We start from the raw sequence: 15,484 nt of genomic DNA, 5'->3' as shown, positions 1-15,484 counted from the left end.
TACTAACATCTCTCCAGAATCATCCACCACCCCAGTTTCCTACCCCTAGAATTAGTTTTTTGAAATTATATCCTATGTGTCCCTTTGTCCAGCATTACCCCTCTAACTGATTAGCCTTCTTGTTTCAATGAAAAGACTTCTGCTCCTTTTGCATAATTACCTTGTGCTTCTGAAGAAGATGTTTAACTTGAGATGCAGAACTTGGTGAATGCATGGAGTCTTCATCTGAAGTTTGATGCTCCACATTGTTCATCCAGCTAATCATTTCTGTGATTGCTTTACGAGACGGCAATTTCTCCATTTGAAGCTGTAAGAACAAAATGATTTCCATTTAATTGCCTGCAGTTAACAAAATGAATCAGAGCATCACTAAAGATGATATCTGGTTTGATAAAAGGTCTTGCTATATAATTATGCAGGTTACTCAAAAAAACAAACCCAGCATTCAAACTTAGAATAAGCGACCCCAAAACAATGACAATGACCTTCACATAAACTAACACAGTGGCAAAGATAAACTGAGAAATAAAGTAATTAAGCCTGATTTCTCTCTTAAGAAAAATCCCATTGGAGGAGGGTCCAGTAATTAAGACTTATATTCAGTGGTGCCAGAGAAAAATAGGTAGTGTCAATGAAAATTATTGAGTTAGAGAAATAATTTTAAAAGAGTTGTGAGCTAACAAGTGAATGCTAATTCAAATGCTGAGGCTCTAAAGACTTACCTGGTGAAGTTTTTCTTGAATATCTGGAAGTTGAGTTATGAGCATTGTCCATTTTTGTTCAAACTGTGCTAAAGAAGCTCTCAGTGTAGCTGTATCAGTTTCTTTCAGGTGAAGAAGCTGGTTCCCGATACTGATAACGGCAGTCTTCAAGGAGGATTTTTCATCAACTTCTTTTGAAAACTCCTAAAGGAGAGTTTTAAAATTTAGAAACTTAAAATTTAAATATAGCAGAAAGTAAGAGTCAGAATAACTGGCTAGAGTCAACAAATAAACATAGTAAATATATGAATGTGTATACACACACACACACACCCCTTTTTCCTGCTGTTGGGCATTACATACACGATGGGGAACAAAAGAGATGGAATGCATACCCCTGAAGAAGCTTATCACCCAGTAGGTTAACATTTTTAAAAATAAGTCATTATTTAAACGGGGTAAGTTTTACAATAAACTATGGAACCCAACACAAAGTGCATATTAAATGAATTACTTGCAACAAGTTTGTAATTTAAACGTTTAAATCTTTCCTATGTAGAAATTCTTTCAAGTATGTTTAAAAAATTTACATTTTAATAGCAAAATGAGTAATCATAGCTACGAAGTATGAAAAATGAAAACAGGAAAAGTCTAACAGAAAAGACTACGTTTCATAAATGCATTGACCAATAATCATTTTGTAATTATATTACAAGAGTAATACATTTTTATTTCCCCCAAAATTTGGGGGATATTTTTGAATTTTTTTCCAAAAAAATCTCAAAACAATGGAACAAAAGCTTTTTAGTAGAAATATCAATTTTGTTTACAATAATTTAAAACTACGCATTTATTAATGTTAACATTTATAAGTTAATAACCTTATAAAGTTGTTTTTGGGTCTTGTATTTTTTGTATTTGTAAAACATGACCTATGTCAGTTCAAGTTCTTTGAGACTGAGTTTCACTCTTGATGCCCAGGCTGGAGTGCAATGGCGCCGTCTCAGCTCATTGCAACCTCCACCCACCGGGGTTCAAATGATTCTCCTGCCTCAGCCTCCCGAGGAGCTGGGATTACAGGCATGCACCACCATGCTCGGCTAATTCTGTATTTTTAGTAGAGACAGGGTTTCTCCATGTTTGTCAGGCTGGTATGGAAATCCCGATCTCAGCTGACCCACTGCCTCAGCCTCCCAAAGTGCTGGGATTACAGGCGTGAGCCACTGCACCTGGCACAAGTTTTAAATTCAGATATATTTTATGGGGTCAATTAAAAATACATTTTATTATAAATGAATGAACAGTATAAACAGTTCTAGGTTTGAAGAACACAGCTGCCATTCGCCCAAGTCTTACCCCTTATCCACAAACAAATACGAAGACTATCACATCAACCCTGATGCTTTTTCCTTGATATTTATTTCTGACCAGTAATTAACTGAACATATGCTATTACAACTTACAAAAAAATTGTCGATGTTGCTTCTGATTGTATCCAAGTCCTGAGACACATTGAGGGACTGTTCTTTCCAGTAATTCAGAGTATGCTGGGAAGATTCCAACCACTTGGTTAACTGATCCGAATCTCTGTTATAACTAACAGGAGCAAAGTGAGAGAGAAGGCAGATTAGAAACATATTCTGATAATGATATACATCACCAGCAAATTTTCTTATTTTATTGTATGTTCTCCTATGTTGATCAGTCCTAACATTCAGAATATCATGACGTTAATAAGGATTATATCATGTTTTATACCATGATGCTCCTGGCATTTTCTAGGACTCTCTCCATTATAGCTCAGCAAGAACAGTGAGGATTTTAGGCCAGATGTGGTGGCTCATGCCTGTAATCCCAGCACTTTGGGAAGCCGAGAAAGGTGGATTGCCTGAGGTCAGGAGTTCGAGACCAGCCTGAAAAACATGGTGAAACCCTGTCTCTACTAAAAAATACAGAAAATACCCAGGCATGGTGGCAGGCGCCTGTAGTCCCAGCTACTCAGGAGGCTGAGGCAGGAGAATCGCCTGAACCCAAGAGGTGGAGGTTGCAGTGAGCCGAGATTGCGCCACTGTACTCCAGCCTGGGCGACAGAGCAAGACTCTGTCTCAAAAAAAAAAAAAAAAAAAAAAAAAAGAATAATGAGGAAGTCTAAAGCATTCTTTTTTATTTCTTATTACAGCTACACAAAAGTATACCCAATGAAGGAGCAGAGATTTTTATCCATCAAATGTCTTCTATAAATTTGTTTATATTAAAAATATAGGTCAGGCACAGTGGCTCACTTCTGTAATCCCAGCACTTTGGGGTAACAAGGTGGGAGGATGGCTTGAGCCCAGGAATTTGAGACCAGCCTGGGCAACATGGAAAAATCCCATTTCTACAAAAAATACAAAAATTAGCAGGGCGTGGTGGCATGTGCTGTGGTTCCAGGTACTTGGGAGGCTGAGGTGGGAAGATTACTTGAGCCCAGGAGGTCAAGGCTGCAGTGAGCCACGATCACGCCACTGCACTCCAGCCTGGGTGACACAGTGAGACCCTGTCTCAAAAAATAAATAAAATTACATATATATATACACACACACACACACACACACACACCATACACGCACACACACACACACACACACAACCAGCATTTGTATAAGCTGTACAACAACAAACTGCTGCTGGCTGAACACCCAACGTATTTGCCCGAGGTAGTGAAAATATTCAAACAATATTCTGCCCTTCTTGTAACTTTTAAACTGCCTTAGATTAAGACACAGGGATGAGAATGATGTTTAAATGTTCTATGTTCTCCTCCTTCCTCACATGGTTCAAGATTATACCAACTAAGCACAACAAATTCTCCAAAGAACTCAAAAGCCTATTTCAAACTATTCTGTTAGCTAAAATCATTTAATTTTTTTAATTTTAAAACTTTTGGAAGAGGGTAGGAAAGAGCAATATCATGGTATAAAGGTAACCTATATATTATTTTATAACATAATTCCTAGCTTCTATAGAAATGTGTAAACTAGCTGGGTGCAGTGGCTTACACCTGTAATCCCAGCACTTTGGGAAGCTGAGGCAGGAGGACTGCTTGAGGCTAGGAGCTTGAGACCACCCTGGGCAACAATGTGAGACCCCATCTCTACAAAAAATTTTATAAAATTAGCCATGCACGGTGGCCTATGCCTGTAGTCACACCAACTTGGGAGGCTGAGGCAGGAGGATCGCTTGAGTCCAGGAGTTCAAGGTTGCAGTGAGCTATGATAGTGCTGCTGCACTCCATGCACTCCAGCCTGGGTGACAGTGCAAGGCCTTGCCTCCTTAAAAACAAAAAAGAAAAGAAAAGAAAAAACGATCACAGCAAACTGATTACATGTTATACTGTGTCTAGCAAACCATCAGAGATTCTACATCGCGTTTAGCCCAGAAGAGGGACCCAACTGCTTTAGACTGCCCAAGAAAAAACAGCATAAGGTGGGTTGCAAGTAAAATTTAGTTGACTACAGAATCCCCGAGGTCTTTCTTCACAGCACAATATGAAGCCAATCCACCCCCAAAAAGGCTGACCTGAGCAGATGCTTGAGAAGAGCTTGCAGCCTGTGGAGCTCATGGTCAATTTTCTTGTTCAGGGACAACCACTGCTCTTCCAGTTTTGCGATCTGGCCCTCTAATTCAGGACAGCTCACAGACGCCACCAACTGTTTGCCTTCGTTCAGAGTTTGGTAAAGCCGGGCGTGTTTTCCACCAATGTTTCTTTTTATTTGCTAATAAAAAGTAAAGTCATAGAATGAATTATTTAGAAAATAAAGTCTGCCAAGCTATTCACAAATACTGCATTTAAAACTGACATTTGTGTCCACTGATAAAACAGTAACACTTTCCCAACATTCAAGACTATAGTCTGACTGGATGCATGATTAATGGTTTATTGGTTACCTTTCATGATAGGTGTCCAATCTTGCATTTCTAGAGCACAGATTCAACTCTGTAAACTTACTGGCTGGATGCAGTGGCTCATACCTGTAATCCCAGCACTTTGGGAGGCTGAGGCAGGCAGATCACCTGAGGTCTGCAGTTCGAGACCAGGCTGACCAACATGGTGAAACCTCCTCTCTACTAAAAATACAAAAAATTAGCTAGGTGTGGTGGTGCATGCCTGTAATCCCAGCTACTTGGGAGGCTGAGGCGGGACTTGGTGGCGCACACCTGTAATCCCAGCTAGCCAGGAGGCTGAGGCAGGAGAATTGCTGGAACCCAGGAGGTAGAGGCTGCAGTGAGCTGAGATTGTGCCACTGCACTCCAGCCTGAGCGACAGAGTGAGACTGTGTCAAAACAAAACAAAACAAACCAAACCAACCAACCAACCCAAATCAACTTTATAGACTTATTGCATACAAACAAAAAACAAGCTGGCAGTCATTAGGCCATGCTGAGCTCACAGATAGGTTTTGTGTGACCTTAAGATCAGTTTGAAAAATCAGGAAATCTTACATAATAATCAGGATTGCCAGTGTCTGTGGGAAAACTGGAAGACCTAGCAATTGTTGGTCTGCATCTCATGTGGCAAAGGGCGGCTGTAACTGAGCAGCAGCTGCTGGCTCTAGGAGAGCCTACTTCCTCTCCTTTTCCCTTGGCTCAGTCCCCACCACCCCTCTGATTGCAGAGCCAGTAGGGTTTCCTTATTTCTATTCTGCCCCCAAAAGCACTTCAGATGGTGACTTAGATATGAAGAGGATAAATAAAATAGTATTTCTCTATTATCCATGAGATGCGAATACTAGGCAGAAAAATTCATTTCCAGGGTCTTCTACTGAATATAAAGATTCAGTAGAGAGAAAGGAAGAAAACTTTAGAAAAATAAATTAAAACAGCATATCATTAATGCAACTTCATGGAAAGAAAAATGAAATTCTTTGAAGAGAAGTCTGTCTAAAGGTAATTATCTAACACAGCTGGATTCAGCTAATGCCATTTATCCTGATACCTGTTTAATCTTAAAAAATAAATTATTAACAAAACAGAAGGTTTGCTATTTTCAAATTAAGTTAAGCCTTTTAAATCATTACCCAAAAATTCCACTTCCATGGCCCTTTCCACCACTCCCATTTGTAATCCCCTCCCCCGTGTCTGAGCATCTGTATTAAAAGAAAAAAAAATCAGTCTAATTTTCTAAGTGAAGTGCTAGATTCTTCACCTTTAAAACATCTCTGAAAAGTCTTAATTCACCCCCCAATTTTTTTTTTTTTTTTTTTTGAGATGAAGTCTCGCTCTGTCACCCAGGCTGGAGTACAGTGGCGCTATCTCAGCTCACTGCAGCCTCCGACTCCCGGGTTCCAGCGATTATCCTGCCTAAGTCTCCCAAGTAGCTGGGATTATAGGCACGTGCCACCACACCCAGCTAATTTTTGTATTTTTAGTAGAGATGGGGTTTTACCATATTGGCTAGGCTGGTCTCAAACTCCTGACCTCAGGTTATCCACCCACCTCGGCCTCCTAAGGTGCTAGGATTACAGGCATGAGCCACCACGCCCAGCCTAATTCACCGATTGTATGCATGGGATACAGTCTGTGCACGAGTAACTAGGCTGAGCCAGCATTTGAACACAGGTTTGTTGACTTCAAAGGCCAGACAACTGACTCCTAGGTTCCATGCCCCACAGACGACGGCTGATCAAGATGACAACATCTGTCAGACTCACACAAACCTTTCCTTGATTCTGAACTGAGAATGGCCTATGAAGTCCATATGTGAGATGGGCTTTACAGGATATGTCTTCTTTAGTCTGGCAAATTTATTTAAAAGTCTTAGAACAATTTTTTTCTTTTTAATATTTCAAATGTAATAGAATCACACATTTTAACAGATATGGTCACTTTTGGAGAAAACAATCACACTCATATTAGGTTGGCTAATATTAGACTGTTGCTTAAAATAATAAGCCTTAAAATACTGTTCTCATCTGCATTCTTTCAGCTGTTTAGATGATACCTTCTGTATCCCTAGACTAACAAAGAGCTAAACAGTACTCTCATCACCCCTACTCCCACCCACCCCAGAGGACCCAGATTTACCTTAGAGTTAGACTCAATATAATTAATAAGGTGGCAATTAGACCAACTGTAGCTTTCCAGGCATCTAGGGAGTATAAATACAGTGTCCCAGCCTCTGGAAAATGTTCCTTATAGAAGTTAAAATACCTCCATGGAAAAGAGAACCCTGGAATTATTTCCTGCTTTCATTTTCCAACTAGTTCATTCAGGCAATAAATGTGCTTTTGAGGTTTTAAAGTTGATATTTCATAACTGCCTCTAGCCGCACAACTCAGATTCTGACGGCATATATCCTAAAGTTAAAACTAGGAATTTTAAGTTCCTGGTGAGAAGACTTAAAACTTGTTTTTATCTTGTTGGTCATGTTCTCAATGTCACTTGAAAACTATTTTGAGGTTTTATCTTTTCTTTGGCACCAAAATTAGAGACACAGAGACAGATGATAATAACGCAAAAAGTTACACACAAAAAGTTTAAAAGTTTGAGGGTTTTTGTTTTTTTGTTTTGAGATAGAGTCTCGCTCTGTCACCCAGGCTGGAGCGCAATGGCATGATCTTGGCTCACTGCAACCTCCACCTCCCAGGTTTAAGCAATTCTCCTGCCTCAGCCTCCCAAGTAACTGGGATTACAGGCACATGCCGCCATGCCCAGCTAATTTTTTTTTTTTTTTTGTATTTTAGTAGAGACAGGGTTTCACCATTTTGCCCAGGCTGGTCTCAAACTCCTGAGCCCAGGCAATCCACCTGCCTTGGCCTCCCAAAGTGCTAGGATTACAGGTGTGAGCCATCGTGTCCGGCCTGAGATGTTTTTATAATGCTGGTGACAGGTAAGATTATTGCCTGTCTTATGGGCTACGTCTAGTCAGGACTTCACTGTACGAATAAAACGAAATATATGTTTAGAGGCCGAAGGCTGACAAAGTTCTTTCCATTCTTCAGCTCATTTCCATACTAGTAGCTCACTGGCATTCACTTCCAGAGACAGGTAGAATTGGCTCGATTATCTGCGTTCCACAGATAAAGAAACTGAGGCTTAGGGACAGCAAGGTCACAGAAGTGATAAGTGATGGAGCCACGACTCAAGCAAGGTCCTCTCCCCCAAGCCAGACATGTGGTTATGCTAAGGAGTTCACATTCAAATCTGTAGTCTCCCTGAATACATTCAACAGTGAGTTGTATGATGAACATTTTGTTTCAATTCAAACCTTCCAAATCAAGCCACTTATTCAAAACAAATGTAAAACACAAAGTGCTATGGACATGCCTTTGATAACTTAAATGGAAGACAAATACCTGGTAAAATGAAATCCTTTCCACTAATCTTTCCTCTGTTTCTTCCACCAAACTCACAGAGGGCAATGTAGATATAAGAATTTCCAGGTCCTTTTCAAGAGATGCATAGTTTTCATCAAATTCTTCCCATTTCTAGAGAATCAAGGACATAAAATTAGTGGAAGCCCTTTACCAGATTGGTTCCAGATAACAACATAACTAATCACAAAACAAAAATGAACACCAAGACCATACAAAATTAAAGCACAGATTCCAGGTGTGTTCGAGAGACGTAACCCCACCCTGGTAAGCGCTCAGCATCTAATGGAAAAGAATTCCATCGCCTTTGAGGACAAGGTTTAAAAAGAATCTCAGTTGGCATTTAGTGTTTTATGCTTGTCTTGTCAAACTGGGTAACATGACTAAAGGAGTAATACGATGAAGTTAAAATGATACTCTTAGCAACTCCGTAGAGACCTCGGAGCCACAAGAGAGCCTTTCTCTTATTAGGAAAGGGAAAGAGCTAACTTTTAGACCCTTACTCAACAGAAGCTATTAGGCTGCTCCTGCTCTCCCAGCCCACGCCCAAGCCCACCAAACCCCCATGCCACTTGCAGCATAGGTCTGCTCAAGGTGTCTTTGAGGAGTATAGGCTTACACTTCATCAGGGGAGGACAATTGCCTTAGCCCTAGTCTTGTCATCTTTTAGCTTGCCCCGTTTCCATGGATGCCCACCCCTAGGATACCAACACACCACAGAGCTGAGTTATTGACTCCAAACATTGTCTGTTAGGAAAAGAACCACCTCACTCATTTCCATATCTATTCACATAGTGGCTCACTTGGCTTTTATAGAACACTCACTGGGTCCACGGAGTCTTCTTTTAAAAATACCATGACATATTATAAATATCAACTTGACACACTAACTAGAAAATAAATTTTGTTAGCAAAAAAATAACACCATATTACATTATCAAGTTAAACATTTCCTTCCTTTTTTCTTTCTTTCTTTCTTTTTTTTTTTTTTGAGACAGAGTCTCGCTCTGTCGCCCAGGCTGGAGTGCAGTGGTGTAATCTAGGCTCACTGCAAGCTCTGCCTCCCGGGTTCACGCCATTCTCCTGCCTCAGCCTCCTGAGTAGCTGCAACTACAGGCGCCCACCACCACGCCCAGCTAATTTTTTTTTGTATTTTTAGTAGAGACGGGGTTTCACCGTGTTAGCCAGGATGGTCTCGATCTCCTGACCTCGTGATCTGCCCCCCTCCACCTCCCAAAGTGCTGGGATTACAGGCGTGAGCCACTGCGCCCGGCCTCCTTCCTTTTTTATTTCCTTTAAGTACTAACATTGGCTATGAAAGGTGTGAGGGGAATGCCTCAAAACTGAGAAGGAGCTTTATGCATGCTTATTTTTTTCTTTGAGTTTAGACAAGATTGTCATCCATTTTAGGACATCTGGGCCTGTTCTCTTGAAGAAGTACAGTTTTTAAACCAATAACTGTTTCACCCAAATGATCTCATTCAAGGTCTCAAAGTGCTTATCGTTTTGCTTATTCATACATGAACCTAAAAGGCAGAGAGACGCAGTACCATCCCCAATCTATGTATGAGAAATCCCAGCCAACTTTTCCTTCAGGGAGTGGCCTCAGAACCTGAGCAGGGGTCCACATTCCTCACTGTCAGGCTTCCATTTAACTATAGCTTAATGATAACTAGATACTTCTTCTCAACACCTGGGGTGGTGATGGAAAATCAGGAATTCCCAGCTTCAGTACAACGTTTACATAACCCAAATACCTGCAACAAACTCTGCAGCTTCATACCACATTGGCGTGACTTTTCTTCTAGCATTTTAACTTCTGTTACTTGTTCTGCCCAAAATGTCTCTCTGTTTTGCAATAAAGAAGGAAGTATTTTGGCAGAGTATGCTTGGATCAACAACATGTCAGCAACAAGCTTCTGGAAAAAAACCTATGAGATGGAGAAAGTTTTAATATTTACTTTGAAATTGTGAAAAATCTTAAAAACCAAGTTACTTCAACTTTATATCCAGTTATTTTTGTTTTAAATCCAAAATCCCAGGACATCCGTGTAGAGTCAAATTGACCAGCCTGGCCAAGATGGCAATACAAAAATTAGCTAGGCATGGTGGTGAATGCCCGTAATCCCAGTCATTTGAGAGACTGAGGCAGGAGAATCATTTGAACCCGGGAGGCAGAGGTTGCAGTGAGCCGAGATTGTGCCACTGGACTCCAGCCTAGGTGACAGAGCAAGACTCCCTTTCAAAAAGGAAAAAAAAAAAAACAAAAAAACTCTTAGTCTTTGAACACTAGTGGAACTTCAACAAATTATAAAGTATTACCCTTAGGTGTTATTTTCCACTAAATAATCCATTTTAAATGGCAAACATTTTTGTCAGTCAATTTCAATTTCCAGATAGATCTTTCTAAATCAGTTGTTTTGAGTCTAAATGCTACAAAAAGATAGATGCCAGCTAGGTGTGGTGGCACACATCTATAGTCCCAGCTACTCAGGAGGCTGAAGTGAGAGGATTGTTTGAGACCAGGATCTCGAGGCTACAATGAGCTACGATTACACCACTGCACTCCAGCCTGGAATACAGAGTGAGACCGTGTCTCTTAAAAAAACAAAAACAAAAACAAAAACAAACAAACAAAAAACAGATGTCACTGTGGCTGATGAATTTCAAGACAAGTTGGATGGACAGATGTGCAAACTCAAGCAACCCACATATTCAAAAGACAGGTCTCCTTAACCCTGGCTTTAACTTCTACTCAAGAGAATGACTAAATAAAGGGAATTTGCTGCTTTATAGGAATCCTGGACATAAAGCTTCCTGTATTTGTATTTGAACTTCAAGAACCTTTCAAGAGGAAGGCTTTATTTCACATGGTTCTTCTCCATTTACAGTTGTCTGGAGGGATCCCTCCATATTATGTGAATTCCTTCTCCTAAGCCTTGAAAAGGACATATACATAGAGACATTTATAAAAGCATCTAGCAAGGGGCCTAGCACACTGCAGATAATCAATATTATTTTCTCCTCTTCCCCTCCATCCTTCATACAATATTTACCTTTCAATTTTTCTTAGACTAAGCTCTACCTTCTAAATGCTAGACCATAAGCTTACCTCAGGTAGGAACCGTCCTACACATTTTTAATTATCAGCACCTAGATTACTCTTTATCTTTAGTTGGTGATCAAGAAGTTTTTGTTTAATGAAATGAATTTTAAAAATCAAAGGATTTACTATAGTCTTATACTACATAATAACACACTTTCCTTTTGATTCTAGTTCTCAGGAAAGCCTTTTCTTCTTTTTTTTTTTTTTGAGATACAGTCTTGCTGTGTCGCCAGGCTGGAGTGCAGGTGCGTGATCTCAGCTTACTGCAACCTCCGCCTCCTGAGTTCAAGCAATTCTCCTGCCTCAGCCTCCCAGGTAGCTGGGATTACAGGTGCCTGCCACCATACCCAGCTAATTTTTGTATTTTTGGTAGAGACAGGGTTTCACCATGTTGGCCAGGCTGGTCTCGAACTCCTGACCTCAGGTGATCCACCCGCCTCGGCCTCCCAAAGTGCTGGGATTACAGGCATAAGCCACTGCACATGGCCAGGAAAGCCTTTTCTAACTTTCGTAAGTCACCTTCTGCTATTAAATGCTCTCATAGAATGTATCCTCATTTTAATTTTAAATTTGTTTGAAGACTTGTTGATAAATATCTATCTTCTCAATCAGGTGAAATCTCCATGAATATAAGGAACTGTGTCTGTTTTTACTCATAACCCAAATTCCTAGCATGTACCAGGGTTCCTGGTACACATTAAGCATTCTAATAGATGTTTATTAAAAGAATGAATAGCTTAAATTTCAACAAAGAAGAAAAATGGATCCTTTCTGTTCACATTCAGAAATACCTTAAGATTTTAGTCTATGAAGGGGTCACCCGACCCATGTGTCTGTCTCACCTTGTGATTTTCTATTTGAGCCTGTAACGCCACTTTACTTTTGGTTTGTTTTAAGTGGCCATGAGCAAGCTTTTCCTTCCCAATCTTCACCAGTTCCACCATGCCTTGCAACAAAGCATCTTGCTGGCTCTCAGTGACGAAAGGGCCGCTGAGTTCTGTGTACCTGGCTCTTAGCATTCCCCACATACTGTCAAGTACATCCTGAAAAGAGAAGAGCAGGTGCACATGTGCATTTTCATCCAACCGGGGCAATAACTAAAAGACAAATCTAAACTATGCTGGTGGAAGAAAAGGATCTGGCCCCTCACAATCACAGTGCTGAGTCAATGTTTTCTGCTCAGGCATACCTCTAATTTGTAAACCTCCTGGAGTAAAGCATAAGGTAAATGAAGCCTCTCCCCTTCATCTCTTAGTTTGGCCACTCGGCTCTCGGCGTTCTCCAGCTCCACTGTATATGCATCCGCTTTCTAAGTGAGAGACAATACAAGAAAAGAAAACCCTTCAGTAAGTCAGAGAAGTACACATAGTTATCTAAAAAGAATTAAATAGTACAGAAAGGGATGAAGGGAAAAGCGAAAATCCCAGCTCCCGCTCCCTCACCTCCTGCTCTCCTTAACAATCTTGCCAGAGGTCCCAAGTTCCTAACATGCACCATACCAGTAGGGGTAGACATGCATATCCCCAAACTCAATGAACTGCACCACAGCATTCTGTCCTGCGGTTAGCATTCCTCACTCACCAGCTCTTCAGCATCTCTTCACATCGGTATACACATATCTAGCTCCTTTGAAACAGACACGCAGCATGCTATTGTAAGGGTGTACCCTGCTTTTGTATCAGTCAGCTCTCAATGGACTTTTGGGCTATTTACAGTTTTTAATTCAAGCAGAGCTGCCGGGTCCATCCTTAAATATTTATGACTTATTTATTTATTTATTTATTTAGAGACAAAAGTCTGGCTCTGTCACCCAAGCTGGAGTTCAGTGGCACAATCTCAGTTCACCGCAACCTCCGCCCCCCAAGCTCAAGCAATTATCACACCTCAGCCTCCGGAGTAGGTGGGACTACAGCCGTGTGCCACTGCACCTGGCTAATTTTTGTATTTTTGATAGAGATGGGGTTTGCCATGCTGGCCAGACTGGTCTTAAATTCCTGGCTTCAAGTGATCCACCTGCCTCAGCCTCCCAAGGTGCTGGGATTATAGGCGTGAGCCACCAACCTGGCCAAAATATTTATCTTTATGCACTTGTCTTATATCCTTAGGAGGAGTACAAGTTCAGCACCTCAAACAGTGCCTGAACATAGTGGATCCTCAATTAATATTTGCTAAATACATGAAGTCAAATTATTGCTGGAAGAGAGAGTATTCATGTTTAAAATTCTGATATACAGACAAAGGATCCCCAGGGCTCCCCTGGCAAGAGGATGAGGGTCTCATTTTCCAATACCCTTACCAACACTGGACATACACATTTTGTCATGGTTGATAAGTGAAAATGGCCTCCTGTTGTTTTAATACATTGTGCTTCAGAAAATTAGGAGATGTTTTTAAAAAGTCAACATAAATAGTTCTCATTTTTTATTTATTTACTTAAGCCTTGCTGCTGCTCACAAAGGAAAGTAGTTCAGAAGCACGGCTTATATGCAAAGCTCTGTGGTTCAAAGTTAAGTCAGTCTGAATTATTTTGACTTGATTACCTGAAGCTGTTCAGCAACACTCTGCCCACTGATTTCATTCAAAGACTGTTGTAAAGATGTCTTACTCTTAATGAGCTGATCATATAATCTCTTTATTTCATGCTGTAAGATAAATGTCGGAAACTGAGCAATCTCATTTAGGCCTTCATTATCTTTTTTTATATTTAGTTGGTTTTTATAATTTTTGTGACAGTAGAAATTTCAAACAAATACAAAAAATAGAGAAATCCCCATTTTATCATCATTAAACTTCAACAATTATTGATTCATGGCTGACCTTCTTCCCTCTACATCCTCCCTCCAGCTCTCAACTGTACCTAATCTCCTTTCCTTCAGGCTATTTTGAAGCAAATCCCAGGTCTCAAGTCATTTCATCAGTATATGTTTCAGTATGTATTTCTAAAAGATAAAGATCCTTTTCTTCACTCCAATATACTCCTCCCCTGCCATCAATAATAATTCCTTAGTATGATTTAACTATCCAGACAGAATTCACATATCCCTAATTGCCTATAATTTTTTTTTTTTTTTTTTTTTTTTTGAGACGGAGTCTCGCTCTGTCGCCCAGGCTGGAGTGCAGTGGCGCGATCTCGGCTCACTGCAAGCTCCGCCTCCCGGGTTCACGCCATTCTCCTGCCTCAGCCTCCCGAGTAGCTGGGACTACAGGCGCCCGCTACCACGCCCGGCTAATTTTTTGTATTTTTAGTAGAGACGGGGTTTCACCGTGTTAGCCAGGATGGTCTCGATCTCCTGACCTCGTGATCCGCCCGCCTCGGCCTCCCAAAGTGCTAGGATTACAGGCGTGAGCCACTGCACTCGGCCAGGGCTTCACTTTCAAATGATCTCCAACCATGAGCAACAAACAGAAGAGTCTCATCATTTCCCTTAGCAATTCTTATTAACAAATGTCACCAGGAATAGGAATAGGCATTAGGGGTTCATGCTGTAACTTAAAACAGTGCCAAAATAGGCTGTGTGCTCGGAATCATACCTGGTAACTGCGGTTGTAATCGAGGCCAGCTTTCAGGGACTTGCTTCTACAGACAGCTGCAGCCTGAGTGTGCTCCAGGCAGACTTGAAGGTTGTCAAAACATTCAAGGAGCAAGTTGGTGTTCTTGCCAGGCCAAGTCATGGCTTTCAAAAGATCACCCTTCTTGTCACTTAGCGATAAATAAAGTTTCTTCAACTCAAGAGCCAGCGTCTGGAGTGGAGAGGAAGGAAGACAATGAATGAGCTCTGACCTCAAGAGGTTTCCACGTGGGCTTAACTCACGGGGCTGCTGTAATGGCCAACACATGGGCTCGTGAGAAGTGCCCTACCTCATAGTGCACCTGCTGGCCAGAACCATCCTCCCTGTAAAGCCTGGGCATCTCCAGCATCTCCTCCACACTGCTGAGGCACTGACTGAGGGTCAGGAATAGTTCAAACAATTTTTTATCCAAATTGATATATGCTTCTTCTGTCATATTTTCCTGAATCAAGAGGAAAAAAGAAAAAGAAAATTAAGATACCTTTGCCTTCCTAGACCTATATTTTGCCTAGTTTCCATTATAGTTTATGATTTATGTTATGCTTCTTTTGTAATAAGTTGCTTCAAACGCTTTGTGAACTAGGTAGCAGAACAAATAAATAAACTTAACGATGTTAAACTCGGAGAAAAATGAGTTTAAGAAGCTCAGCGTTAGGTAGTTATTTGAGTACTGCCTGGAACTAAAAGGTAAATCATGAGATGAAGGATCCCTTAGCAGGGCGATCCAGGTGAAAGTGTGGTCCCAGATAAATTAC

At 40.8% G+C, this 15,484-nt stretch overlaps 1 protein-coding gene across 9 annotated transcripts in view; it reads right to left on the bottom strand.

Annotated features, from left to right (window-relative positions):
* The window catches only part of SYNE2 (spectrin repeat containing nuclear envelope protein 2), a 368,901-nt gene that overhangs the window by 82,502 nt on the left and 270,915 nt on the right, over positions 1-15,484 (bottom strand). For all 9 annotated transcript variants that reach the window (XM_034937677.4, XM_034937678.4, XM_034937679.4 and 6 more), the window contains exons 72-82: positions 15,019-15,171; positions 14,691-14,900; positions 13,700-13,801; positions 12,349-12,468; positions 12,002-12,202; positions 9,811-9,984; positions 8,036-8,167; positions 4,260-4,456; positions 2,165-2,297; positions 723-905; positions 161-307 (exon numbers count right to left, since the gene is read on the bottom strand). In XM_034937677.4, the coding sequence (XP_034793568.1) occupies positions 161-307; positions 723-905; positions 2,165-2,297; positions 4,260-4,456; positions 8,036-8,167; positions 9,811-9,984; positions 12,002-12,202; positions 12,349-12,468; positions 13,700-13,801; positions 14,691-14,900; positions 15,019-15,171 (1,752 nt within the window). The remainder of the gene's footprint in view (positions 1-160; positions 308-722; positions 906-2,164; positions 2,298-4,259; positions 4,457-8,035; positions 8,168-9,810; positions 9,985-12,001; positions 12,203-12,348; positions 12,469-13,699; positions 13,802-14,690; positions 14,901-15,018; positions 15,172-15,484) is intronic.

The sequence above is a fragment of the Pan paniscus genome, chromosome 15 (genome assembly GCF_029289425.2).
Source record: "Pan paniscus chromosome 15, NHGRI_mPanPan1-v2.0_pri, whole genome shotgun sequence".
NCBI lineage: Eukaryota > Metazoa > Chordata > Mammalia > Primates > Hominidae > Pan > Pan paniscus.
Note: the sequence above shows the minus strand (reverse complement) of the source record. Positions and strands in the feature narration are given on the sequence as shown.